This window comes from Brachypodium distachyon, chromosome 2 (genome assembly GCF_000005505.3).
Source record: "Brachypodium distachyon strain Bd21 chromosome 2, Brachypodium_distachyon_v3.0, whole genome shotgun sequence".
Classification (NCBI taxonomy): Eukaryota; Viridiplantae; Streptophyta; class Magnoliopsida; order Poales; family Poaceae; genus Brachypodium; species Brachypodium distachyon.
Genome location: NC_016132.3, coordinates 50,236,716 through 50,264,506, shown reverse-complemented (window position 1 = coordinate 50,264,506; position 27,791 = coordinate 50,236,716). Strand labels below are relative to the sequence as shown.

The following is a 27,791-nucleotide window of genomic DNA, read 5'->3' as shown; positions in this document are numbered from 1 at the left end:
CTGTAGCTAGCTAGGGTTTTGCATGCATGCCATGCAAGGCAGCAGATCCATATCTTTTGCCATGGACCAATATATACCCTCTCACATGAATGGTCCCCTTGACGATACAGAGCTACTAGCTCATCTCATGTAGTGCATGCTGTCCTGTTCCCATTAAGCTAAGCTCTACGCTATCATTCCGGCCCCAGCAGCCTCTCTTCTCAGTTCTTCGTATCTCGTTCCATCTCTACGGAGTACTTTTCCCCGTAAGTTAACTTGGAGTACTAGCAACAAGCTACTACTATGCCGTTAGGTTGCTCATGCTGCAAAAGTTGGCGCCTATAAGTGAGTTCCATCGCGAGATCCATGCATGATAAGCATGTCTAGCTAGCTAGTAGCTGCTAAATAATGTACTCATGGAGAGTTCAGAGTTGGCGATCGACAGGACGGCTATCAGTCACACCACACGGTACGTACTCATGGAGAGTACAGACTGTACAGTAGAGTAAGTAACCAGGGGAATGCCTGGCCGGCCTACAAATATATGCATATAGCGCCTTGTACTGTTTTCCCCACGTATGGGCTGGACCATTCTTTGATTTAATTCACCTCAATCTCTACTATGCTCCGTACGCACGCACATGTGGCTAACTCTAGCCCATTCGCTAGCATCACAGACCAATTGTATTTCTCTGATCGATCTATAGCTAGATGGAAAAAAGAAGAATCTGTAGCTGTATATCTAGATCAGACTGTACTACGTACGTCTGTGTAGGTGAAGGATGTACGTAGGTAGTACGTCTTGCATGCATTCGCGCGCTAGCTTGCTACTGTAACAATCTGAGTGTTCAGTTAACCTAGACATCACCCTATGTGTACTGCTATACGTAGTACGACACATATATTTCTACAGGACAAGGTATATACTATCTCACGTTCTATATTAAGTGATTCAAATTTATCCAAATATATGGATGTATCTATATTTGAAAAGCGTCTAGATACATGTAATATTTCATCATTTATTATGGGATGGAGGGAGTATATTGCGATCAATAGTGAAACCAGACTGCTATATATACAATGGTGTGCACAAAAGTTGTACATGTGCAGGGACTGCAGGTGTACAGAGCGTAATCCACTGATCAACCTGGTCCAGTTATTTTGCAGGAAACCACTTAAATCCCGGCCGGAAATGCCTTTAATTTGACGCCCCAACACCAGCTTAGCGAACTATCTTGGACATAGCTGTCCGTGCATATACATTGCTGTACGTTTGAGTTGCACTCCCCGATTCTGCTTACATGGGCCAAGCCCGTACCGTAACTGCAAGGATCACCTCACGCCTATATCTGGATGGTTCCCTCTCAGTCTCAGTTCACTAAAAATGACCCTATCGCTGACGCGTGTGTTATCAGAACCGATCGACGGAACTAGTTTGAATAACAAATAGTACTAGCAGCGAGAGAATTGCTACGGCAAGTTTCCATCGCTACAGAGCAATTCACTCAGTTTTTATCCTGTAAAAAAAAAGTTCACCCAGTTTTATACGGTTCCTGATGTCACTTCTCAAACCTTCCCTACTTCTAACAGCAGACGCTGAGATGGCCTGAGTGGTTTAATTAGTGCCTCGGTTCAAAGATGCTCGAGGTCGAGGAACGACGTGCAACAAACCAATAATACCCGCCTGGTCTTAGGCCAACTGAGGTAATGCTGTTTGCAAAGCACACAGGACATCAGTAACTTCGATTGATGCGTTGGACGAGAGAGTAACAACAAGAAGAAATAAGAATCTTAGAAATCCATGGATAGGACCCGGCCTTAAAACTAATCCATCTTTACTCCCAGGACGTCCCAGGTTTTCCTGCTTTCTGACGGCACACGGGCAGTCATTATCTGCACTCAAATTTGGCCTAGCAACGTATAGCGATTGATTTTGCAGTTCTAGTTCTGGTATGTTTAACGATGGCCCGTACAAGGATAAGTTTGCAAATATCTGCAAATCAGTTGGCCATCACGCTACCTAGAATTTGATTTAAGACTTCTAGATCAGAAACTTGATGATAAGTAGCTTGCCATGCGAGCCGACACACATGAACTTTGCCAAGTAAAACAACAAATTTCAACCGAAGAGGACAAAGCTGCGGGAAGGTGGTTGGATTCATTGCCATATGAATAAGCTGCACGATCAGATCCAGCCCTTCCTAATTCGAGCCCACACAAGAGCGGCCACCAGGGTACCCCCTAAAGGAGAAGAACCTGATGCCTGACCTTGTTCCTGGAAAAATGAATAGATATCAGTTAGACTGTAGGCCATATAAGTATAACAAGCACAAAGATTTCGTGGTTTATCACAAATAACATTTTAATAGATGATCATCAACAATATTAGAGGAAGAAGACAAAAATAGAGTTTTCTCAGTGTGAGATATTTATGGAATGGTATATGTGGCATAGCTTGACTGACATACTAAATGGATGGCAGTGCCAGACTAGACATGACCTTGAAGTACATGCATTTCAATATAGAATAAAAGGAAATTATCAACCAAAACTGGTGCAAAGATAGAAGACAGGCCAGGGAAGACTACACAGCCCAAAAGACTGAGATATCTCATGGTGTATAATCAATAATGCAAATTATTTATCCGGACATTAGCGTTATTCCAATCACCCTAGACATGATTCATATGTTTCAGTCCCAGATTGATTTAAAGACCAGGAATTGTGCAGTCTAAAAAATACAAACATACGCACATGCAATTTCACAAACTTCCAAATAACGGATAAATAAAAGTAGCAGTGTCCCGCGCTCCTTTCAAAAACTCACGGCCGATGAGCATGAGCAATAGAGTGGCACTAATAGCATTCACTTATTATGTGAAGAATATAAAATAAAAAGTTAATTAAAGTTGCATATATACCTTGCTGACCCTCAACAGATCAAAACCAATAATAGCAGCCCCCTGAAATGAATAAAGTCAAAAAAATTCCTTTTCTCACTTCCTAGCACCCATGTTTTTTACGGAATTTTATGAAGAAATTTATGAGACTCTCACCACTAAGGCAGCAGGAACAGGAATGAGGAAGTAAAGATAGACTAGTCCCTTTGGATTGAGAAAAATCTTAAGAAGCACAATGGCATTAACTGCAGCGCTTGCACCCTGAGTGACATGAACAAACATGGTCATATTTAGTGGGTAAGAATTAACAACTAGGAACTTATGTACAATATCGCTCATAGATGATAATGCCGATTTGATGGTTCTACATTATACATTATGTTAAAGAGTAAATCAATATCGACTTATGTACAATATTGCTGATAGATGATAATACCCATTTGATGGTTCTACATTAGGTTAAGAGTAAATCATCATATCGTTGCGGCTTGCCACGTTTCCCTTCTAACTAATTATTTATCGGTATAACTGTATAAGATCATGAATAGTTGGTTGGTTATCAGCATTCACTGCTTATATGAGACATTATTGCTGGTTTCATTATGAAGACAAATAAAAAATGAACTCTTGGAACAAGAAATCACATACAAGCGCGGAATTTCTTGAACTGTCCCATTCTAAATAGGCCTGCAAGAGAAGCATTACTTACTAAGTTAGAAATATTAGCATGACCCATAAACAAAATTCCAATTCGATATGGGGTTCTTGAGCTGTTCTATACTAATAAAGATTGCCAACACATGTTACCTGTTTCGGTGGAGATGTATAAGTTTTTTCTAGCAAGAAGAAGGTGGATCCGACAAGCGCTCCTGCCATGTACAACTTCAATAGAAAAGCAGGACCAAACATGCTGGAAATCTGATGCAAAAAGAAAATGAAATCAAATAAATTTCTATTTAAGAGTGACATTGCTCACTGAACACCGAATGGTTGAATGATACGTTTACTTTCTATTGCAACGAACAAAAACTATCTGACACAGATGTTTCGATAATGTTAAGACACCATCTCATACCGAAGCAGCTATCAATTTAGGTCTACTGCTTTGCTAGATCTGCAAAACCAACATCAACACCATTTCTGCATTGATCCCTAAACAATAAACAAATATACGGTTGAATTATATATCTCTACTCCGACAAACAAACCAGATGGTGGTGTTGGTCCGTCTGCCCATGTGCCACGGGAGCCGTTAGATCAGGTGTAAATGGCTGAGATCGAGATGGGTTTGCACCCAACCATTTAACTGTCTATTTGCAAAAGCACCCCTGCACTCAATAGGACTTAGGAAATTTACCTCAGTTTCTCCACCACCATCGACGGGCCAAAAGCTGCCATCACTCCCGTACATTCCCCTGTCACCCCTACCACCGTTAAACTCTAGCACCAACACCAGGCCCACCCCACCACAGCCACGGACCTCAAGCACGTTGGATCATCCCCACAAGATCCTTCCACCATGTCCATCTTTGTTAGAGTTGTATATAGTTTACATAGCTTTGTTGTGTACTTACCATGTTGTGTAAGGGGGTTCCGGCATATTACCACACCTGTACGTGTATATACTGGCCCTTGGCCTCCAGGACAAACTGCCTATGTTTTCAGAGTCTTCATCGAGATCTCCAACCCAGACCTGCCAAGTCTGCAACTCCAACATACCCTGAGTCATCGATCTCATCCAAAGTGATGGCAGAGTGCAGTGACAAACATGACTCTTGCCTCTGCCATGTTATCAGGAAGTCCAGATGAGAATGCCACCGGAGGCAGCAGCGATAGTGAATATCTAGTGTTTCTCACACATGCCCATAAATTACTCTTCTCCCATCCACAATTCTTCCACCATTGTTAATCACTTGATGCAGAATTCTTCTAATGTATTTGCATAACATTCGTCTCATAATTACAGCAGAAGTAAAGTGGAGGAGAGAAGAATGATGGAGATATGAATAAGCACGTTTGCATCTTCAAAATTTACAGCATTTCCTGTGTGTCATTAGAGATTTAGAGTTCATGGAAGGGTGTGTTGCTATAATGGTCAAAATAAATGAAACCAAAGTGTGGCAAGCAGTACAGTGTGACTAAGTATAGCTGGCCAAACGATGAACTTGAACACAAAAATGGATTATTGGGACGATAGTCACGATACTAAAGCCCCACCCCTTCAATCCATGGCAAAGCAGCCCCATCTTCAGTTTCAGGAGCAAAGTTTCGGCAAAGGATGAGGGCGAAAATTTTGTGGGTAGCGCTTTAGGCTGGCAATCAACGCCACTCTTGCTGTTCCTCACTTGTAAAATGTTCCCTTATTCTGCGTGTGCTTATGGAGCTTGGTGAGCCGACATTGAAAATTTATTTGAACTGGCTTGAATCAGACATACACCAAGATATTATGTGTTGGTTCTTTTACTTCTGCATCATGCTAACTGTTAATATAATATTTATTCGATAAGGACACGACCTAAATTTGAAATTAGCAAAATATCAATGGGCTCATACAAAATTTGTAGGGTCATATGAGAAGCTTCTTCGTCTACTTTGATTTTCATCTCCTTCGGAAAATTTAAGTGCTCTTGCGAAAACCCATTTGAGTTGCCCTTAACAATCGTATTGTTGCTTTGCTTGCCATGATTCTGCAATTATTGTTTGCTCAAATAAACTGGTCCTAATAGTTCAAATCTATTATCTTTAAATCTCCTTATGACTACTTGCAGAAATAACTAGGTACCGGTGAAATTTTGGTGTCATATACCATATCCATTTGGTTGGTGTCTGTATTAGAAAGAATATCCATTTACTCATTTGATACATTGATTTTTTTCCCTTACGAGTAAAAAATGTCCACTTTGTCATATTGCCCAATAAATGCATCACCAAGCTTATGGATAATTCATCTACTCCCTCCGTCCAACAAAAGATGTCTCAAGTTTGTCGAAATTTGGATGTATCTAGACATGACTTAGTGTATAGATGCATTCAAATTTAGTCAAATTTGAGACATCCTTTGTTGGACGGAGGGAGTAATAGAGATCTGATTGAAATATGCAGAGCATCTAATAGCCTCATGTTTCCTTTATCTCTCGCTTTCCTTTTGTCTCCTTCCTTCATCCGGTTGTAACTGCTAAAGGTGGCATCAAGTTGCACCTATAGTTTTCTTCTTTCACTTTCTGCCCACAGGTCCTATAAGAGAATATTTGGGTAGTCGATTTGATGAAATAATAGGCATGAAGTACCAGTCCTGAGTGTCTAACAAAAATAGCACGGGTACTCATGCTAGATTGCGACTGAATAAAAGTATGAAACAATCTTGATGCCCACAAAATGGTGGTCTAGCTCTGACCATCACTAAAAAAGGTGATTGCGGCAGGGAGAGTATCAGGTGCGCATAAATATAGCAGGTGTGTGCGTTCGCTACAGTGGAGACCATATTTGTTACCAAAATGAAATAGTCTCCTCCTTGTCAATATAATGATTTAACAAAAAAAACTTAGCGATCTTCCAATGTAAGTTTCTTTATGATGATGCCTTACTTTGTACTCCCTCAATTCCACAAGACAACTCACATAGATTTTTCTGGTTTGTTCCATAATATACCTTGTTTTTCTCTTGACTCCCGCACCCGGCCAATAACAGTTCACATCTATTTAATACTAATCCAGTATGAGTGGTCAGGCACTAGAAATGAGAGCTGTTTTGTCCAAGTGCACAAATCTACATGAGGTGTTTTGAGGAATGGAGGAAGTATGTACATGCTGCAAAGAAACAAGAACGGAAAGTACCTTTTGAGTTTCAAAACTATACTAAATTTGGAAGTACGTGGCAAATGTTTTTGGTAGAAGCTGTCGAATAGGTAAGAGGAGTAAAACTGTAACAAAACCTAAGATACTTACAATGGTATAAAACCAGTAAGCTGTTTCTAGTGGTATATTGGTTTATTTTGGATCTGTTGCAATGCACGGGAATTTTGCTAGTATAAGTTACTCCCTCTGATCCATAAAAAGTGTCGCCCTCTTAGTACAAAATTTTTACTAACTTAGTCCAAAATGGGCGACAATTTTATGGATCGGAGGGAGTATAACCCCTTTTTTTTTGGAAAGCTTAGACTTCTAACTGTAGCATAACTAGCATGCCATCTGGATGCCTGAGATAGGTCAGTTACACACAGGATCAGGACAACATTGTCAGTTCAAACAGTCAAATGATTATATTGATTGATAAACTAAAATCTTTTTGGTAAAAGTATTACTCCCTCCGTCCAACAAAAGATGTATCTAGACATGACTTGGTGTATAGATGCATTCAAATTTAGTCAAAGTTGAGACATCCTTTGTTGGACGGAGGGAGTATCAAAATTCATTGGATATAACATGTCACTATCTAGCGTGAAGTCATAGAGAGTTAGTCCTAAGGGATTTGTCTTAAGCTAGCAAGAGCTAATTAAATGGAGCATATACTCCCAATTGATATATGCCAGGACCACTTATACAACTCTTTTGTCACTTTGAGAAGACAGCATTGCTTGGCAACTCAGAAGTGTTTTTGTTAAAGAAAGATTATATGGTTCCTGTTACAAAATTGTAAACTTCCACTGAATCTATTTTCTGATCTTTTCAAGAATGCCGCCACTGCGAGTGTGATACTTGAACGCTGCTTCCTAAGAACAGGGTGTCTACCAATTGAACCATGGCATCGAACTTCAAATAATAGGTAACTTAAATGAATAATAGATAACAGGAGAAAACAGAGGGAAGAAAATATGCTAGTTCAGCACTGTAAAATATGATGACATACCTTAATTCTACACAATTTTCAGAAAGATGTAGGTAGAGCTACATACATGCTTGAAGTATCTAATCCAACAAAAAGGTAAAGTTCAGATAAGCACTTACTATTGCCACAATTCCTCAGTCCTATCCCAGCTTAAGTTCTACAAGATGTTATTTTTTACTGGAAAGTTCTACAAGACGTTGGTGGTCTTGTTGCTAATAGATCAGCTAACTTCAGATATTTAGGGAAAAATTTGTATGTTACACACTTGTAAAATTAGATATGCAGAAAGAGTGGGTGAAAATATTTTACCACAAGGTTGTACACTCGAGGGGAAACTAGGATTGCATCTACATTATACTCCTAACATATACAACATGTTTCGGCAATGCAACAAAAGACAGGAGTGAACCGTCTTACACTTGAACCGAAGAAGTAGAGGCCTATCATATTGCCCAAAAGGTGACCATTCCCTCTGTGGCTGAAGGCACTCGTGAGCAATGTATGCAACCGCCCACTCTTCAGATTGTCCAGAGAAACCTGCTCATCACGGCAATCATCAAATCACACTTCACCAACCACTCGCAAAATCAAAACAAAAGCCCTTTGATTGATCACTAACCGTGAAATGGTCCATCATGAAACTTGGATCGGCCAGTTGCCAGATCAGGAAGACCGCCACATTTGTGCTGATAATCGTCAGCAACATCCCGTCCGCTGATGGCAGCCAGTGCGCCCTTCCGGAGACACGAAAACGAAAATGACCAAATGACAAAAAAGTTCCCCTTTAGGAGAGCCGTACCGGACGAAACCTCACCAAGGTGCGCCGCGGAGGAAGTTGGAAGACGAAGAGAGCCAGCCCGGGGACCTCCTCCGCTGCAGCGAGAAGAGCTCAAGCGATCCGGCACCCCGCGCGGCCAGCCACCGTGCGGCGGCGGCCCTGGCGGCCGCCGCAACGGCAGCTGCGCTCATCGGCAGGAGCGTCCCCGCGCTGCCGGAGCCGCGACATAGGAAGCGGGACAACGGGGAGCTGGAGGCGGCTGCGGACGGGGATGGGCAGCGGAGAAAGCGGCTGTGGGGGTTGGGTATGGGTCGGGGTTTTGGGATGGCGCTGCGGAGGGCTTGCTGCGCGAGGAGCCCCTGGAACTGCAGCAGACTTCTCCGCATCGCCATTCTGCCGAGATACGGAGGTCGCTTCCACCAATTCTTCGGTTGGTTGCCTCCACCACCGATTCCCCCACCTCGGGCGGTAGCCGCCGGTGGTGGTGGCTGTGGCTTCGTCCGGTGGGGGTGGGGCTTTGGCTGATCAGTACAATATTCGGTTCCAACTTCCAAGATTCTGACTAGGTCGTCGAGCTCTTTTTTTTTTTTTTTTAGAATAAGGTCCTCGAGCTCCAACAACCTGCACTGGACCACGCGCAAGCCCATGAATAGAGGAAGCCGCAACGGCCCGTGAAAATCGAGACATTAAATTGGCTTACCGCAAAGAAACATTTCAATTTTCTTTCGAAAACGATTTTTTTGTAGGCCTACTTATGGGCTCGTATTTGAGACTTGCTAAGCCCATGCTTTGGAAGCCCAATTCGGGAATTAGGATGGGCCTGGAAGGATCCAACACGTTTATACAGGTTTTCCAATCGACGGCTACGATACCCATTGCCCAACTAGTCACTTCGTGCAGCAGCAGGTTTACGAGGAGAACCCCGGCGGCGGCGCAAAGCGGAGAGACCAAGGAGAGAGGCAAAGATGTCGAAGCGACAGGGTCCCCCGAAGCACCAGAACACCTACGCATGGAAGCCCAATCTCGGCCGGAAGATCAACGAGACTGTAAGCCAGCGACCCACCCCCTTCCTTGTGATTTCTTCAGTTCGTGTCGAACCTAACTGTTGCAATCATCGCCGCTCTGTTCGTGCAGGAGCCCGGCGGCAGGTTCCGGCCTTTGTCGGAGATCACCGGCGTCTGCCAGCGCTGCCGGGACCAGATCGACTGGAAGCGCAAGTATAGAGTCTTCCCCGACTTGGCTTATTGATTAATTGGTTCGTGTGTTGGTTTGTTTTGTTCATCGGTCCGATTTGTTCGTATCTTCCTTGCAGGTACGGCAAGTACAAGCCAATTGTTGAGCCCACAAAATGGTAGCTTTCTTGCCCGTTATGTCTTTAGCGCATGTTTAGGGAAGATGGAAGAGGGCATATTGATGGATGTTGATGCTTTCTTTTCTTTTGGCAGTCAGAAGTGCAGTAAACGGAACGTCCGGCAGGCATACCACAACGTCTGCACGGGTGAATTAGCTACTTGCCTATATCTTTCGTTATGGTTACTGGGGTCTAATTTTATTGTTACTGATTTGTGTTAACTCTGCCCAATACAGGTTGCTCCAAGGACCTTGGGATTTGTGCCAAGTGCTGCACTTCTGTTAAGCAGCTAGTTGGAAGGTGAACCTCGCTTAGTTTTGTTATTTATATTGGGGTAGCCACTGGGTATCTGCATTTTGAACTGGAGTATGTGTTATTGTATTTACATATGTATGATTTTGTCGTGTAGGGATGCCGAAGAAGAGGACACTGAGCGCAAAGCACTAGAGGAGGTTCGATTGTTCAATATTTTTAAGGGGGGTTGTTGTGTACCTTGAGAAATCCATTTGTTTTGTGCTGACCAGTGAATTATTCTGTAGGCAATCAGATATGCTAGGGAGAGGGAACGCCGCACACTTCTTCGCTTTGTAAGCACTTGTTATTGGATTTTTCTTACTGCATGTGCTGCTGTGTATGCTCTCCTTCATGCTAGGTATAAATGACCTAGGGAGCCATTTGTCTGAGTAGAGAAAGGAACAAGTCCATACGAACACCCTCAGCACTTCTAAATTTTAGGAGAACTTGAGGTTGTTAAAACAGACTTGTTCAAAAGAGAAATTCCATTCGTTCATTGTGACAGTTAGGCTAACTCTATATATCTTGTAGTTAAAATTGCATCAATCTCCTATTTCATATTATTATTATGCTGTTGTATCATTACTCAAATAGTCATAGAGGAAGGTGGCTTTCAAGGCAGGCTTAGACTACATAAGTTGTCTGTCCTTAATTTCGGATCTTAGTAAAACTTGAGGGTTAACGGACTTGTTCAAAGGAGAGAAATTTTTCATTGTGGAAATTTAGAGTTAGGCTAAACTAACTCCAAATACAGTAGCTTGTACTTAAAATTGCATCTATCTCCTATTTCCTATTATGGCGTTGTATCATTACTCGGATAGTCATAGGGGAAGTTGGCTTTGAAGCCAGGCTTAAATTGCATAAGTTGTTTGGTTGATGAAATTCTGTGTATATGAGGTTAGCACAAACTCTACTGCACAGAAATCACTTTCTACACAGGCTTAAATTATAAGTTGTGTGCTTGATGAAATTCTTTGCATATAAGTTTAGCACGAACTATAGCGCACATAAATAATAATAGATTGGTTTGCTCACAGATATACTCTTTCCGTATATGGTTGTTGTTTTAGAATTTTCTTCCGTACCAAGGCAGGCACGCACACGCCGATAGTAGCTGGATGACCACAAAGTAATGGACTGCATGTAAAACTAAAACACCCACAATTAAAGGATGGGGGGAGTATAAATTTCATCATGATATGAGTATAATCTCAGTATTCCACAAATGCCCTTGATATTCTCTTCTATACCTCTTCTGGCTGCATTGTGAATTGTGATTTTGGTCAACTACTCAATTTAGATCAGACATTCTTAGGTTAGGAACAGGTGTCTTATCTTAGTAATGTTGCAACAAAATGAAATGTGCGCCTTGTCTTGCCCCTGCTTTGGATGTTATATACACAATTTGTTGTTTCCAAGATGTAGCACAAGAAATTGAAAGTGAAGCATGTTATTTCCACTTTATTGGACTGCATTTGTTTTCCGTGTTTACATATTTGTTGGGTTTGTGGAACTTCAGAAAACAACGCCGTGGAAATATTTAGAGCCTTTTGGACTATAGGAATTTGTGATGTAATCCTATAGGGTATCTCCTATTGCCTTTTGAGACACAAGAATGAGCTAGCAGGCTATGAATTTCCGTAGAAATGGTTCAATCATAGGACTTTTGAAGGAATTCTGTCATGAGCTTGGATCCCATGGAAAATATCCTTCGTCTTCCATAAACCTTCTCTCCCTTCAGACTCTTGGAAGAATCCAGTGTAGGTAGATTTAACAAGCCATGGTATCCCAACCTTACGTTTCCTTATTCCTGTGTTTACTTTAGAGTTCTACATTCCAAAAGGCCCTTAGCCCTTAGGATATTCAGAATTATGTATATGTATCCAAAATTCTATATTACGCTTAAAAAAATCAAAATTCTATATTACGCAATCCACTATTAGTCTATTGCCGAACATGGAAATAAGAGATTCAAAGTCCCAGCAGTATTTTCAAACAATTTGATTAGTAGGAATATATTTTTTAGGACAGTCCTGACGCATAAGCTTTTCTGTGACAAATAAAACATAAGTGTGTGAGTCATTGTGCAGAGCTATACCAGTCCTATAGTAGGTAGAGTTGCAGTTTTAAACCACCTGAAATCCTCTATGCAGTGCTGAAATGTGTACAGTTAGATTTCTGAATTCTTCACTCTTCCTGTTTCCTTGTTTTGTACAATTCTGCTGATTTCCATTATGTTAAAGTCGCAACATAAGTGACCATCTCGATTCTTGAGTTATACATCTGCATTGCTCCATATCTACCCCCTGTGTCACCAGGGGGGGCCCATTATAGCGAGATTCACAGATGTAATTACATACTTGGGGCATTCCACAATCCACACCAGCAACCTCCAGAAATAAAATCAATTACCTTTTTGACTTGTCATCAGTTGTCTGTCTTGAATCTTGATAAAGAGACATTAATGAAATAAGCTAATGTTTGTCTTGAAATGAATGAGAATATTCCTGCTGTCCTGTCCTGGTAATAGAATGGTTGGCATGAATCAAAATCCTCATATGTGAAATGTGATATTCTTCTTTATTCATCAATGCTTGCAAGTGAAATAAGATTCCAAGTGCTCATGATATTGAACTGGAACTTAAACTACAGTTCAATATTCTAATTTTGTCTTTCAGTAACCGAGTTGAATCTTCATAGCAAAATAAAATTGATATAAATTGCATGGATATTCAGTAAGCTTAATATTTCCTTGCAGATGAACAAAAGCAAGGATGGGGACAGCGGGCCTTCGGTCCCCAAGATTGCCGACAGAGATCGAGAAGGCGACCTTTTCCCTGTTGCATCCCTTGACGAATATGCTGAACAAGCTATACAAAAAGATGATTCTGATGAAGAGGCCAGGGATTTTGTAGAAGATTAAGTTCTCAAGGTTTGGTACTGAAAGGATTTTTAGCTTTGCGTGGTATTGTTCTTTCTGGTTATTCTCACTCACCAGAGGAATACCGATACTTCTTTATCGGATATGTGTCGCTTATCAGATCTTGATGTTTTATCATTGTGTTTACAAGCACCCTCTCGACTGTGCTTCTCCAAGTGTAGGAATCTGAGGCTGTATTATAATTTATATTGCGGTTCTGGAAAAGATATCGTTTTGAAAAGGAAAAGAAAACACTGGATGTGATTGTGGTATATTTGTTTCAGGTCCCACATATCACTGATGCATTGAGTTGAATACACCGGCATTTCCGGGCTTTCTCAACTTTCTGCTTTATTCAGTTGAACTCAACTGGTCAACCTCCTGCTTTACTTATCAACAGAAGGGCTTACACCGGCATTTCCTGTCTTAATGTAACTGGATGTGAGTATTGCATAACGTTTCCAAGAACCTAAGTTTCAATATATTTTCCAAAGAAAAATATGCTTGAATTTAAATACACTCCTGCAGACACTCATTGAAAGGATCTTGGTCAGATGAGTTGCTTTAGAATAAGCAGACTTCTTGAAATTCCTAGAAAAACGTGTGCAAAGCAAGTTGCTTGGGAAGGGAAGGTGCTTATAAAAATAAACCGATTACTGTTTAAACAGTTTTGGATGCCGGTGGAGATGCTCTTGCGGTAAGAGTCTTGCCTAGCTAAAGTAACGATTGACCAGTTCCGCGAACGCCACGGAAAGCAATCAGTTGTCTGGGAAAACAAAGCAGAGGAGGACGTGTCAAACAAGCGGAACGGCGTATCTGGCCGTGGGCTCCAGATCCAACGGCCTTCCGCCCGCGTCTCACCGCAACAAGGCAGCCGTTCCTTCCCCCCGCACCGCAAGCACTCTCCCGATCCGCCATTCGCGCGCGCCACCCCGCGGCCCACGTCAATTCACGAGAGCTTCTCCCACTGCCGATCGGACACGTGGACGGAGCTCGCACTGCAGCTTATATAACGGCGCTTCCTCCTCCGCACTCCCACCGTTCCCCTCCCTGAATCCCTCTCGGCCGTTCCGTTCGTGCGGTCGAGGCGCGCATTTGGGCTTTGGGCTTTGGCCGGTTCGTTGTCGATCCAGGCCAGGTCGGGTCGGCGGACGATGGCGCCGCTGCTCAAGGACGAGCTGGACATCGTGATCCCGACGATCCGGAACCTGGACTTCCTCGAGATGTGGCGTCCCTTCTTCCAGCCGTACCACCTCATCATCGTGCAGGACGGCGACCCGGCCAAGACGATCAAGGTCCCCGACGGCTTCGACTACGAGCTCTACAACCGCAACGACATCAACCGGATCCTCGGCCCCAGGTCCTCCTGCATCTCCTTCAAGGACTCCGCCTGCCGCTGCTTCGGCTACATGGTCTCCAAGAAGAAGTACATCTTCACCATCGACGACGACTGCTTCGTCAGTACCCGATCCGGCCATCTCTTTCTTTAATTTTCAGCTGCTGCGCGCGAACTGAGATGGATTGCATTGCAGGTGGCCAAGGACCCGTCGGGGAAGGACATCGACGCGCTGGCGAAGCACATCCAGAACCTGCTCTGCCCATCCACGCCGCTCTTCTTCAACACGTTGTACGACCCTTACGCGGAGGGCGCCGACTTCGTGCGCGGGTACCCGTTCAGCCTCCGGGAAGGGGTTCCGACGGCCGTGTCCCATGGGCTCTGGCTCAACATCCCCGACTACGACGCCCCCACGCAGCTGGTCAAGCCCCGGGAGCGGAACGGCAGGTACGTCGACGCCGTCATGACCATCCCCAAGGGCACCCTCTTCCCCATGTGCGGCATGAACCTCGCCTTCCGCCGCGACCTCATCGGCCCCGCCATGTACTTCGGCCTCATGGGCGACGGCCAGCCCATCGGCCGCTACGACGACATGTGGGCCGGCTGGTGCGTCAAGGTCAGAACTCTCTGATCTCAAGCATGCATATTCGCAATGCGGCTTTTGTTTGTACTGAATTTGTGCTTGTGTGCAGGTGATCTGCGACCACCTGGGGTTGGGAGTCAAGACGGGGCTGCCCTACATCTGGCACAGCAAGGCCAGCAACCCGTTCGTGAACCTCAAGAAGGAGTACAAGGGCATCTTCTGGCAGGAAGACATCATCCCGTTCTTCCAGGCCGTGACGCTGTCCAAGGACTGCGACACCGTGCAGAAGTGCTACATCGCGCTCTCGCAACAGGTCAGGGAGAAGCTCGGCAAGATCGACCCTTACTTCGGCAAGCTCGCCGACGCCATGGTCACATGGATCGAGGCCTGGGACATGCTCAACTCTTCTTCCAAGGAGGCCGACGCCAACGGCAATGCCAAGGGGAAGTAGCATACTGGGCAGGCGGATGAACACCGGCAGGCGGTAGCGTGCTTCTTCTATTTGTAGGTTCAGTGCGTGCATCAGGTTCAGGGCTGTTGCTGGTTTACGATGTACCCCAAAAACAGTAGTCGTTGTTCTCTCTTCTGTTTACTTTTCCCGGCACCTTTCTTTTCTTTGTTGAGCGAAGGTGTTTTAGCAAGGTTTAGTAAGGTTAGCTTTTAGGCTACAATTTCCGTGTGATGATTTGTGTACGCTGAAATGTGAGAATAAGAATTGCTGAATAAGCATTGCAAATGTGTCTTCTGCTCTGTAATCAACGTATCTTGTTTAGGCCGGTGCCGGGGAAGCACAACGCGCTCGGCAAGGCAGCAGCCCGCGGTGACCCACGAACGCGGTGATTTTGCATAAAAAATCTTGAGAAAATCGAGTAGAAGCCCTCGGTCCTGGCTGAAGCTGACGTGGCGGCCACGTGGCGTGTTTAAGTCTCGCCGAACCGTTTTTGACTAAAAAGTAGTCCAAGTTTAGGAGTTTAAGTGTGCGTTTTTCGTGTCCATGGACTAAAATGTTCATTTGCCGAGTTCATGGACTAGCGGTGTATTTTACTCTATATTCTCTCATGTAACTTATCTATGCGTATAAGAGAAAAAAAACTTGTCATTTCTTCTCTGAATCACAACATATGGTTGATCTAGCAACAAAAAAAAATACTGATATTGGTAATGTTCTTCAGGTAATTGAGTGATTAAGATCAGCCTCTTATTTAGGAAACACGGTACGGACACGAGCATCTACGAGAGATTGTGCCGGCAGATCATCTTAAGATTGACGAAGTCACCACAGGCTCCTCGTAATTGACAAGCACGTCACTCCCACTAAAAGTGCAACGCCGGATAAACTGATTGGGCTGGCAAATCATCTTAAAATTAACGAAGTCACCACATGACTGGGCTAGTAGATCATCTTAAGATTGACGAAGACAGTTAACTGTTGCGTAGTCAGACTTTCTTATCTAATGTTCTTCGAGTAGCTGAGTTGTTATTAAGATCAGTCTCTTATTTAATATGCTTCGCGTACTTGAGTTATAGACACTTCTTACCGACTGGGCTGGTAAATCATCTTAAGATTGACGAAGTCACAACAAGCCCAGATCATCTTAAGATTGACGGATACAGTTAACTGTTGTGCAGTCTGACTTTCTTATCTAATTTTCTTCGAGTAACTGAGTTATTATTAATATCAGTCTCTTATTTAATATCCGTCGAGTACTTGAGTTATAGACACTTCTTAACGACTGGGCTGACAGATCATCTTAAGATTGACAAAGTCACCACAGGATTTGGCTAGCAAATCATCTTAACGTCGTGTTCGTAGTCAGACTCTTATCTAATCTTCTTCGAGTAACTGAGTTATTATTAAGATCAGCCTCTTATTTAATATCCTTCGAGGACTTGAGTTATAGGCACTTCTTACCGACCGGGCTGACAGATCATCTTAAAATTAACGAAGTCACCACAAGTCTGGGCTAGCAGATCATCTTAAGATTAACGAAGACAGTTAACTGCTGGGTAGTCGGATTTTCTTATCTAATGTTCTTCAAGTAACTGAATTATTATTAAGATCAGACTCTTAATTAGTATTTAATATCCTTTGAGTACTCGAGTTATTCCGACACTTCCTTGTTGGCCGAAATTTCGCTCAGATTCGAATCATTAACCGTTGTGGCGACACATGAAGTGATGATCGCAGAACTTTCACTAAGAAAGTCATGCAACAGTACTAAATAAAACGGACAAGCATTGCGTACCACGCATAATCGGGGCATGTGGCTCTCGTGTCAACACTGTCAGCAAAGAGGGGAACAAAAATGCAGTAGTATCTCCTACCGCTATCTCGCAATGCACTGGAGTGCTTGCACGGTTCCACTCTGCGGGACTACATACAATCAAAGGCTTGGTTCAAACCCGAAACCTGTTGAATCTGAATGATCTCGTGCAAGTCATTGGAAAGGGAAAGCCTCCCGAGCTGGCAGACTGGCAGTCAACAAATGCCCGTCGCTCCGGCCGGGGTCGTCGAGATAGAGAGGCCACGGGAGGGAAGTCAGGGAGCCGGTGGACCGGGTGCCTTGCACGTGACTAGGCTACGTGAGCACACAAAACAGCTCGCATATTCGTCCAAACACTGTTGTCACCACATTCCAACCCTTGTGCCCCTGTGTGCATCCCCTCTACAACACCAAACGCCCAGGCCGTGATAGATCACACCCGCCTCCCCAAAATGCCCTCTCCACGGACGGACACGCCCCAGAACTGACTGGACCGACCTCTGTCTCTCTTCCCATGAGGCGTAAGCTATATGATGTGATGAGGCGTCCATATGGAATATCACAAACATTCATTGGATAAAGCGACATGCGACACTTCTAAGTAATCATTGTTTTTAAGCATAGACATAACTTACGCAGTATTTTGTGTATCTGCAAAATTTCATCCAAAAATATGGCCATATTCATGTGGTGTATTTTCTTTGAACCATGGTTGGTGGATTTGCTTACGCCATTATGCGGTACCTTGAAATGACGTGAAGCCATGAAACTCCCTCCCACCACGGTCTTCTCTATGACAAAATTTTCGCTACTTGACGGAGGTCCAAAATAGTTGTGTTGTAGATGCTGACGACGGTGAAAGCATGGTGCAAAGAATTATAAATTCTTCACAGACTAAATAAGGACATCATCTGAAAGATTCAAACCCCGCGCTATCTAAACTAACAGAAGCCGACAAAATCACACCTAAATCATGAGTCTTTTGTGACAGGAGGTAGGAGGTGTCGAGGGGGACATATACTGATATACACTTGTCTTGTTATATTCCGGCGTATCCACACCTGTTATGGGTAGAGTTATTTCTATCTCTAAAAAAAATGGTACGACTGCGTACATGTATAAGAATGTATGGAAAAACATGTTCAGATTTAAGTTGTATATCATACTACATGAAAACACCAAACAGATGCTATATCTATTACTATCTATTAAATTGGAGTTGGTGGTGATGGTACGGTCGCGGTTGTCGTCGTAGGTTAACTTCGTTAAAATTACAACCAATACGTCACTGCTCGTTATTTTCTTTTCCTCCAGTTAAAATTACAACCAATATACCACTACCCGTTATTTTCTTTTCCTCCAGTTTTTTTCACGATTTTTCCTACTCCATCTTACAACCGACGCCACCACACCCGCATTCTGACCTCAATAGCGCCATGAGTTGCCTACACAGAAAATAAAAATACATAGTTTGTGATTTTATTGATCCGTAGCAACACGCGGACACACCTGCTAGTTACCCTTAATTTACCACTTTACAGTTTTTATTGTATTCTCCAATCCTAAATTCTTGTCGTAATTTTAACAACTGTGTACATATTACCCTTAAAATGGGCGACATTTTTTATAGATCCGAAGAAATACGTGCATATACCGTAATGAAAAAAATTATACGACCATGGTCCACCTGACCACCACGTCGCTGGAGGGCATAATGGCCAACTCCATACACGGCTGATCGGGCAAAACGCTCCCGTCCACAGGCCACACCGCCACACCATCCTGAAAGATAAAAACATGCCCAAAAAAGCACGCGACCTTGGCTGGATGCGGCGGCAGGGCGAATCTGCTCAGCGTGGGATAACCCCACGCTTACCACCATCCCTTTCCCCATTCCTCACTCTCTCCCGAGGAAACCCCACCGCTCTCCCTAAGCCAAACCCCTAGCCAAGGCTAAAGCAGAGGAGCGCTAGTTCAGCCGCGAGGGCCAGGAGCTTCCTTCCTCTCCCCATAGATCTCGGCGCAGATCCTCTGACCTGGCTGCTCGCGCTGCCGATCTGCCGATGGCGTCTAAGGCGAAGCTCGGCGAGCTAATGTGGGAGCACAGGCTGCGTGCGGCGGCCGTGGTGGCGTTCCTCGCGGCCGCTGTGGTGTCGATCTCCGCCGTCGGCCCCAGGCTCAGCGCCGTGGTCTCCTTCTTCTGGCCTCTGCTCGTCTCCACGGCCTTCTTCCTCGTGGCCATCACCGTGCTGCTCCGGATCTCGCCCCCACCCGCCGGCGCCGACGAATCCGGCAAGGATCTGATCGACTTCGTCGCCGGGTGCCGCCCGGAGCACCTCGTCCCGCTCCCGGAGGCGTCCACCACCGTGGAGGTGCCGCCGGAGCCAGAGATCTAGATGCCGGAGGAGAGAGCCCAGGAGGGAGGGAGCACGACGCCGGGCGGCAGCGAGATGACATTGTGCGCCGAGGGTGTGGTTCGGGAGGGACATGGGCCGAGGGTAACCTGTATGGGCATCCAGGAGTTGCGGGCCGGGCGCCCCGGCGTACGGTGGTGCGGCCGTGGTTCGGTAGCGTAGGATCCTCCGTGTCCGTGGCCTGGTGTACAATACCATGTTTCAATAAAGATGTCGCCCGTTCGGCGCATACAATTGTATTATTAGTGGGTCTGCTTTGTTCATCTCGTATTTTGTTCCTTTTTCAAGTCGAGGTCTCTGAACTCGCTCTGGATGCCGCGAGCCCAATCTAGCTTAATTAAAACCAACTTCCTCTTGTTTACATCTGCTCTTTCTGATTGTAACCGCATACCATGAGCACATTAGAGCATCTCCACCAGATGAGAAAACTGGCTCCCAAAACCAAATACCTTCTTTTTTCTCCTCCAAACACCTCCACTAGCACCCCTAAAGCACTTTACAATGAGTAAATTTTTTGGGAGCGAGAAAAAACCTCTCTCCTCCCCCTCCAAATAGGGAGCCAACACCCTTTCTCCTCCTCCGCGCGAACTCCAACCGCCGATCCAACCTCCCTCGTCCTGGCTGCCGCCGCCAAATCCGCGCCGGAGCCACTGGGCGGAGGTCCCCGCTGCCGCCCCCGACTACCCCAACCCCCCCCACCGTCTCGGCCCTGCAGTTCTCCGGTGCTCCGCCGTCCGAAGGCAAGGCCACGAAGCCTGCGGCCGCCGCCAAATCTGCGCCGAGTGCCGCCTCCTAGAGGCTCGCCGCCGCCCCCGACTCCCTCCCCCGGTGCCATCTCTCCCGACCGCGCCCTCCTCCGAAGGTGATTTTCTTTCTTCTTCTTTTTTCATTCATTCTGCTATTGAATTTGCTTCTGATTTCATTCATTTTTGTAGATGACTTCACTTCTTCTTCAATTTTTTGAAGAGCAATTGTCAGAGGATGAACAAGAAATAGATGACGATGAGGACGATTTGCTTGCACTCATGCTCACGGACAAGGAGATGATGATGAAGAAGAAGCATGGTGGTTCGAGGTCGGGCAAACAACTGATTCATCGGAGAAGACAGGAAGCTCAACGCCGTCTCATCCTCGACTATTTTGCTCCAATCCGGTATATCCATCTCGATACTTTAGGCGTCGGAATAGGATGCATAGAGATTTGTTTCAGCGTATTGCCGATGCCATTGTTGTCCATGATTCGTACTTTGTGCAAAAGAGGAATTGCACTGGATTACTTGGCCATAGTACTTATCAGAAGATGACAGCGGCAATGCATATACTTTGCTATGGTGTGACCGCTGATTTGATTGATGATCACTTGGCAATGGGAGAAAGTACAGCCATCAAGTGTTTGAGGCGCTTTGTGAAGGCCATAGTTGGGATCTTTGGGGAGGAGTACTTGAGAGCACCCAATGCACAAGATATCGAGCATCTTTTAGCAATGAACAAAGATAGAGGTTTTCCAGGTATGCTTGGTTCAGTTGATTGTATGCATTGGAAGTGGAAGAATTGTCCTACATCATGGCATGGACAGTTCACAGGACATGTGCATGATCCGACCATTATTCTTGAGGCAGTTGCAAACCAAGAGACTTGGTTTTGGCATGCTTACTTTGGGATGCCCGGTTCTTGCAATGATATCAATGTGTTGCATAGATCGCCTCTCTTCTCTAGAATGGCAAGAGGAGAAGATCACCCTGTTGAGTTTGAAGCAAATGGCCACAAGTACACCATTCCCTACTACCTTGCTGATGGCATATATCCAGCTTGGTCTACAATTGTGAAGCCAATATCAAATCCCCAAGGTAACAAAAGGATTCACTTCACAAAGGCTCAAGCTGCTGCTAGGAAGGATGTGGAGCGGGCATTTGGGATCCTTCAATCCCAATTTGCCATTGTGCGTGGACCAGCTAGGTATTGGGATCAGAAAACACTTTGGTACATCATGAATGCTTGTGTGATCATGCACAATATGATTGTGGAGGATGAGCGTGGTGGGGTGTTCGACTATGTGTATGAGAAGATGGGACGGATGGTGAAGCCACGGAGAAATGAAGATCGCATCCAGAGGTTCCTCCAAGTTTATCGAGAGATCGAAGATAGGGCGACACATGAGCAGCTTCGTGATGACCTTGTTGAGGAGATGTGGAATTGGCATGGGCGACATCGTCATGATCGATTTTCATGTATATTTTCTATGAAGTGCATTTGAACTATGTTTAAATTTTAATTTGAACTATGAATTTGTATTCGATGGATTTGGTATGTTTGGTTTGTCATATGTTGAAATGTCTAGTTTATTTGAGGTGAATATGTGCAATAGGATGAGAGTTGGAAAATTTAGGGGTCCATTTTTTCTCATGCTGCTGGAGAGGAAAACTGTGGAGGAGAAAAAACTGGGTTTTCTCACTCCCAAAAACCTGTTTTTCTCCTCCAGTTTTTCTCATGCTGGTGGAGATGCTTTTATAGAAACGAAGAGAATAAAAGCACCTATTTTGGGTGAGCGTGGATTCTCCCTCAAACAAAGCGTCCATAAGACTCAATCAGCATGCCCTTTCGGCGTATGATCATCCTGACCTTTCGGTGTATGCATACAAGATACAAGTAGAACCAGGCTTCTTGGTCCGTCTGTTTCATCTTCGTGAGTCGTGACCCTAGCAGTACCATTGCAAGCATAGCCCACAGGGGAACTGGGCTGATATGCACTCGCACGTATGTTCTCCCGTCGTTGTCACCTGTCACCGTAGGACCTCGTCATGCAAATTCTTCTCTTTTTCGTTTGCATTTGCAACCACAATGAACTAGCCTGGTTAGTTGCAACCACACAGACTTTAGTAATCCTTCATCCTTGATCTGCTTTAGGAGGAGTGAAGTCTACGCTACGAGTCAATGCACACGCGGGGTGTGGATCCTCTTGCCGAAGTTTGCTCGCATTTTACAAGAACACATCACATAAAGCTCGATCGGTAGAATCTTCGGCGGTTCGGCCACCAAAACATAACACGGATTCAGGATACGATGTCAGCGGTGTTTCAAAACAAACTCCTTCGATAAATAATACGATGTCAGAGGGAGTATTTAAGCCACAGTTACGTACATACGTACGTCGGTCGTCTGTCGGTCACTTCACGCAAATTACATCGATGCCACCGCCAGTCGCCGAACCCTCGATCTGTTTCTCCTCTCCATCTCTCCACGGGCGCTCAGGAGTCAGGACAGAGGACAGAGATCCAACGATAGGAGAGGGAGGCCTGCATGGCGGCTCGCCACCGAGCTAGCTGCAGCCCCTTCCCGAGATCCACTACTGCTCCTCCTCCATACCGCCTCCGCCGGCAGCGGGCTGCACGAATCGTCTCCATCAACACCTGCTGCTCCCCCACGCACCGAAGAAATCAACAGCCAAGGAACGCGAGCACGACGACCACCTGCAACATCCTCCCCTTCTCCAAGTGCTGCTGCCCTCTCCTTTGGTTAAATCCCCACCGAGCGCTCTCTCTCTCTCTCTCTCCTACTTGTTGCTTGCTGTTTGTGTGTACAAGAACTGAGAAAGAACATGCTGTTGATCTTTGGAAAGTTAGTTGAGCCTTGCACTGTGTTAAACTCTCTCTTTAGCTTCTGGCCGATGTGTGCACTTAATTATTGTTCTATGTTATAAGAGTCGTAACCTGTTTGTTTATATGTCAGTGAAGATCTTTGAGTTGTTCTACTCTAATATTTGTGAATGTGGCTGTGTGTATACTTGTTGATGTGTTTCGTGCAATTTTCTATCCCTATCTAAAAACTTGCTTCTTCCCAGTCTTATATGTTTGCTTGTGAAATTACTTTATGTCAATATTGTTCTTTGTCTTTGCTTCTGCCCCTGTCTTTGATGTATGCTTGTCTTAGTGTTTTAGATTCTAAAGTAAATTGAAAATACCAAAAAAATACTGCAGTCATTCTGTACCTTGAATCCCATAATTGTTTCTATCCCTATCTTGGATCATTGCTTGTGATGTTTCGTGGTAGATGATCTTGTCTTGCTTTTGAGTGGGAAACCTTCTCTTTGTTTGTTTTAAATTCCAAAATCCTTTCCTGTGATCTAGCTTTAACCGAACATTGTTGTCGCTGCCTAATCCCTGTGGAGAACCTTGACAAAAACTACTATATTTGCATTGATCAAATTGGTGCCGTTGCCGGGGAATAGCAGCGAGCGATTGTGTTAGGTTATAGACTAGGTGTTTTTCCCCTTGTTTGGTAACCCCTATTCTAGGTGTTTCTTTGTTTTCTATTTGTTTCTTGTCATATTTAGCAGGTTATATTATCATCTTGGTCATGTCATACTATTCAGATTATTATGGATATGCGAGCAGTAGCGGCAACAACATAACAAGTCTTCAAGATAAGATAAATGAGTTGTCTGGTCAGATGCAAATGTTATCAAGTAAAATAGAACGACAAAATTTGCAGCAAGGAAATGGTCTTCAGGGAGGGCCTGCTTGTTTTGATCCTTATTCTGTAGGCCATCCCCATACTTATGTTGCTCCTGAATGTCATATTTGTGGATATCAAGGCCATATTCCCGCTGAGTGTCAGCTGGGTAAATCTTTCACCCCAAATTGTTATGATATGGGTTTTGCTCCACAGCATGATCTGTACCACAACAATTACCCCCCTAGTTGGCTTGATAACCCAAATATTACATTTAGGAACAACAGCCCTGAGGACTCATCTTTTTCTTCTAGCTATCCTATGCAGGGATTTAGGAATGAAGAGGCGAAGTCACAAGCTCAGTTAAATTTTGAAGCAGAACAACAAGCTTGGTTTGAAGATTTTATGAAGACGCAGCAAGAGAAGATGGTTCATCCACAATCAGCTATACTTTCAGATGTAGATCAAGAACATGTGATTTCAGAAAATGAAGAAAAAGTTGATCAGATTTGGGAAGAAGAGAGATCCGAGATTAAAGAAGATGATGCACTAGAAGACAAGACACACAATGAGCAAGAGCTGGACTATGCAAGTAGCAAAGATATAGTGGCTGCCAATCTTGAAGATACTGAAGACAAAGAGGCTAATGGAGTGGAAAATGAAGATAACGAGGAGATTCAAGTCGACATGTCAATTATCATTCAGGAGTGTGATGAAACAGGTTTATCAAACCCAATTAATGACATTCTTCCTTATGAATTCCCTGCTACTACCTTGCATTGCTTGATGCCATCACTTAAGGTAGAACTCAATTGTGACTTTCTTAAATTTGATGATGCATACTTTGTTAGTGACAATACTGAAATTCATGATGATGACTCATGTTACTCACATGCTAAAATTCTGCTTATGGATGCATGCTCTAAGATTACTCGCGTCTCACATGTGAATATTTATCATTCTCACCATGTGCTTTGTTGCTACGCTTACATCATTGGTTTTTCAATTGATGACTTAGAGGGTGTTGGTCCTTTGACCTCTCCTAGGTGCTATTCATATGATATAACTGAGTTTAATGTGATATATCATCATCGCCATGTGTTTTATCGATATGTGTATACCATTGGATACTCCATTGATAATTTGGAGGGGGTTGACCCTGTCTCTTTTAGTTCTTGTTGTGAGTGTATTTCAGGCATATCACAGGTGCTTTGTCAGCTCGGAAAAGTCCAGATTCTAGTTGACATTCCTTGGGACCCTGGTGGATCCATGGCATGGAGATGATGAGAGAGAGCATGAGGAGAAGAGAAGGAGAGCACATGAGGTTTTGAGATGGTGTAGCAAAGAGAGTTGTATCACACTTGAAGTAAAATGCTGAAGCAGATGGGATCGAGGGAATCAAGAAGAGTTGTTGAATTCAGAAGATGAGTGGCTTGGTCTGAAGGGAAGGTGTAGTCCAATAAAATATACTTCAAATCATCTAAAACACCAGGTGACTTGTTTCCAGTATATGAGATCATGTTTCTTCCATTGCCTGCAACTTTTCTCAAACTGATCACTGCTATTCCAGTATATGAGATCATGTTTCTTCCATTGCCTGCAACTTTTCTCAAACTGATCACTGCTATTCGTTATTGTCACATCATTGCTTTCTTGTTGAAGCTGTTCTTCTTTGAGAATCACATAACATTGCTTTAACTTGTTGTTTTCTTACGGAAAAAAAAATGCTGCATTAATTTTTTTTGTGATTGCTATACTCCGGGATCTTCATAATGAAAAGATACATCAACTTTCAGTTTAAACACAACAGCTATTGTGTATGTTCTTATTGCAGTAATCTAAAGTATACTTCAGATTTGTTTTATTTTCTGCTCTCATTCCTAATAAATTAAGATTCTGACAAATCTGAATGTCTCCTTATGCTAGTTAGTCCAGTATTGACTCAATTGATTAGTAGCACTAAGTAGTAGCTATGATCCCGGGATCTGTAGCTTGTGAAAACATTGCTATTGATCATAGGTTTCTTTACAAAATCTTTTATCTTTTGCAATTTCAGCTTTCAATAAGTGGCTTGTCCACAAGTCTTTAAATCTGTGAATAAGTGGCTCAGCCACAGTGTTATCCTTGCAAATAAGTGACTATGTCACAATTTCTTTCAATAAGTGGCAGTGCCACATTGCCTTGCTCTGTTTGAATAAGTGACTCTGTCACATCTTTAGTTTGGAATAAGTGGTGCAAGCACCACAATTTATTGCATTTCTTGTTTCGTTTTTATTTTTAAAAAACCATGAACCGTGACTCGTTACTGGACTGCTGTCATAGTTTGAATTCAGTTTGCAGAATCTTGTTTATTTAGGGGAGCCTAAAATAGTTTAAATCTTCAGTATACTTTGAGTACAATAATCAGAACATACAGCTTTACCTGTTGAGTTTAAACTGAAGTTTGTTGGGTCCTTTTTATTGTGACAGAAATCCTAGTTGGAGTGATTACATACCTCGTTTCATGCTGTTGTCAAGTTTGCGATCTGTTTACTCATTTGCATATCTCTTTGCTTGAGGACAAGCAAAAGTTTATGTGTGGGGGTGTGATAAGCATCATATTTGCACTATTTTCTGGCCATAATTATATCTGAAATCTTGTGTTTTGAACTCTGAATTATTCTAAAATGCCAAGAATTTATACAAGCATCATATTTGCACTATTTTCTGGCCATAATTATATCTGAAATCTTGTGCTTTGAACTCTGAATTATTCTAAAATGCCAAGAATTTATACAAACACTTGTAATATGTGGCAAAAATTACATTGTCGCTTCTATTTTGCAGTTAAGTGCGAAAAGGCACATACTCTTCTCATTTTGGACAAGCGGCTGATGCACCTATACACCGAAGGACCTGAGCATAAGGAAAGAAGAAAGAAAGGGCTGAAGTGAAGAAAAAAAAGACCAACTTGTGGAAAAAGAAGAAAGGAGAAAGGCCTGGATGTAAAAATGTCAAAGGGATTAAATCCCTAACTCCTGATCTCGATCCCCTTGAGCCTGCCACTTCCCCTTCCCCCTATCTCCTGCTGCACCACCGGCCGCCGCCGCGGCCAGGCCAGCATGGCGGCTCGCCACCGAGCTAGCTGCAGCCCCTTCCCGAGATCCACTACTACTCCTCCTCCATGCTGCCTCCGCCGGCAGCGGGCTGCACGGATCGTCTCCATCAACACCTGCTGCTCCCCCACGCATTGAAGAAATCAACAACCAAGGAACGCGAGCACGATGACCACCTGCAACATCCTCCCCTTCTCCAAGTGCTGCTGCCCTCTCCTTCGACTAAATTTGAATGCATCTATACATTAAGGCATGTCTAGATACATTCAAATTTTGACAAACTTGAGACATCCTTTGTTGGATGGAGAAAGTACTCCAGTTGCTGTTTGAGTTTAGACTTCGGCAGGCGGCGATAAGATGCAACGCTCACGAGGTGTTCGGCAAAATAGACGAGAGAGAAGTAGCGCAACATATGGGTATTGTAGTTTTAGGTATTCACTTTTGGATATGCTGTAAAAGTTGGTGTCATTTTAAATACCCATATTTTTTCTCTCCTCTACTCATAATGGTTTTGGGTATAAAAAAAAAATGTGAGTACGCTGTGTCGCTGTTGGAGATGCGACCACTGGTGAGGAGGACCAGCAAATCACCCCGATACGGT

At 43.9% G+C, this 27,791-nt stretch overlaps 5 protein-coding genes across 7 annotated transcripts; 4 read left to right on the top strand and 1 right to left on the bottom strand.

The window, feature by feature from the left end:
* Positions 1-1,749: 1,749 nt before the first annotated feature.
* LOC100829598 (RHOMBOID-like protein 12, mitochondrial) lies at positions 1,750-9,042 on the bottom strand. The gene is made up of 8 exons (XM_003569828.4): positions 8,521-9,042; positions 8,326-8,440; positions 8,124-8,243; positions 3,690-3,800; positions 3,531-3,569; positions 3,039-3,143; positions 2,904-2,945; positions 1,750-2,257 (listed from the first exon to the last, which is right to left on the bottom strand). The coding sequence occupies exons 1-8, from the start codon at positions 8,874-8,876 to the stop codon at positions 2,168-2,170; spliced, it is 978 nt and encodes a 325-aa protein (XP_003569876.1). The 5' UTR covers positions 8,877-9,042; the 3' UTR covers positions 1,750-2,167.
* A 299-nt stretch (positions 9,043-9,341) lies between these two features.
* Positions 9,342-13,323, top strand: LOC100829298 (uncharacterized protein C9orf85 homolog). 2 transcript variants are annotated; one of them, XM_024459004.1, is made up of 8 exons: positions 9,342-9,530; positions 9,619-9,701; positions 9,797-9,835; positions 9,930-9,982; positions 10,072-10,135; positions 10,245-10,287; positions 10,375-10,487; positions 12,888-13,021. In XM_024459004.1, the coding sequence occupies exons 1-8, from the start codon at positions 9,450-9,452 to the stop codon at positions 12,889-12,891; spliced, it is 480 nt and encodes a 159-aa protein (XP_024314772.1). In that variant the 5' UTR covers positions 9,342-9,449; the 3' UTR covers positions 12,892-13,021. The 2 variants fall into 2 exon arrangements, with proteins under 2 accessions (XP_024314772.1, XP_003569875.1); XM_003569827.4 differs by having other exon boundaries at positions 9,344-9,530; positions 10,375-10,422; positions 12,888-13,323.
* An 880-nt stretch (positions 13,324-14,203) lies between these two features.
* LOC100828998 (UDP-arabinopyranose mutase 1) lies at positions 14,204-15,704 on the top strand. Its single transcript, XM_010234073.3, has 3 exons — positions 14,204-14,506; positions 14,582-15,001; positions 15,078-15,704. Exons 1-3 carry the CDS (start codon positions 14,204-14,206, stop codon positions 15,417-15,419), a joined length of 1,065 nt encoding a protein of 354 aa, XP_010232375.1. The 3' UTR covers positions 15,420-15,704.
* Positions 15,705-19,035: 3,331 nt separating this feature from the next.
* On the top strand, positions 19,036-21,999 carry LOC104582873. 2 transcript variants are annotated; one of them, XM_024459003.1, is made up of 2 exons: positions 19,036-20,508; positions 20,582-21,999. In XM_024459003.1, exon 1 carries the CDS (start codon positions 19,296-19,298, stop codon positions 19,626-19,628), a length of 333 nt encoding a protein of 110 aa, XP_024314771.1. In that variant the 5' UTR covers positions 19,036-19,295; the 3' UTR covers positions 19,629-20,508; positions 20,582-21,999. The 2 variants fall into 2 exon arrangements, with proteins under 2 accessions (XP_024314771.1, XP_010232372.1); XM_010234070.3 differs by having other exon boundaries at positions 19,734-20,508.
* An 806-nt stretch (positions 22,000-22,805) lies between these two features.
* LOC104582872 lies at positions 22,806-27,680 on the top strand. Its single transcript, XM_010234068.3, has 2 exons — positions 22,806-25,587; positions 26,922-27,680. The coding sequence occupies exon 1, from the start codon at positions 24,000-24,002 to the stop codon at positions 25,377-25,379; it is 1,380 nt and encodes a 459-aa protein (XP_010232370.1). The 5' UTR covers positions 22,806-23,999; the 3' UTR covers positions 25,380-25,587; positions 26,922-27,680.
* The last annotated feature ends 111 nt before the right edge of the window (positions 27,681-27,791 follow it).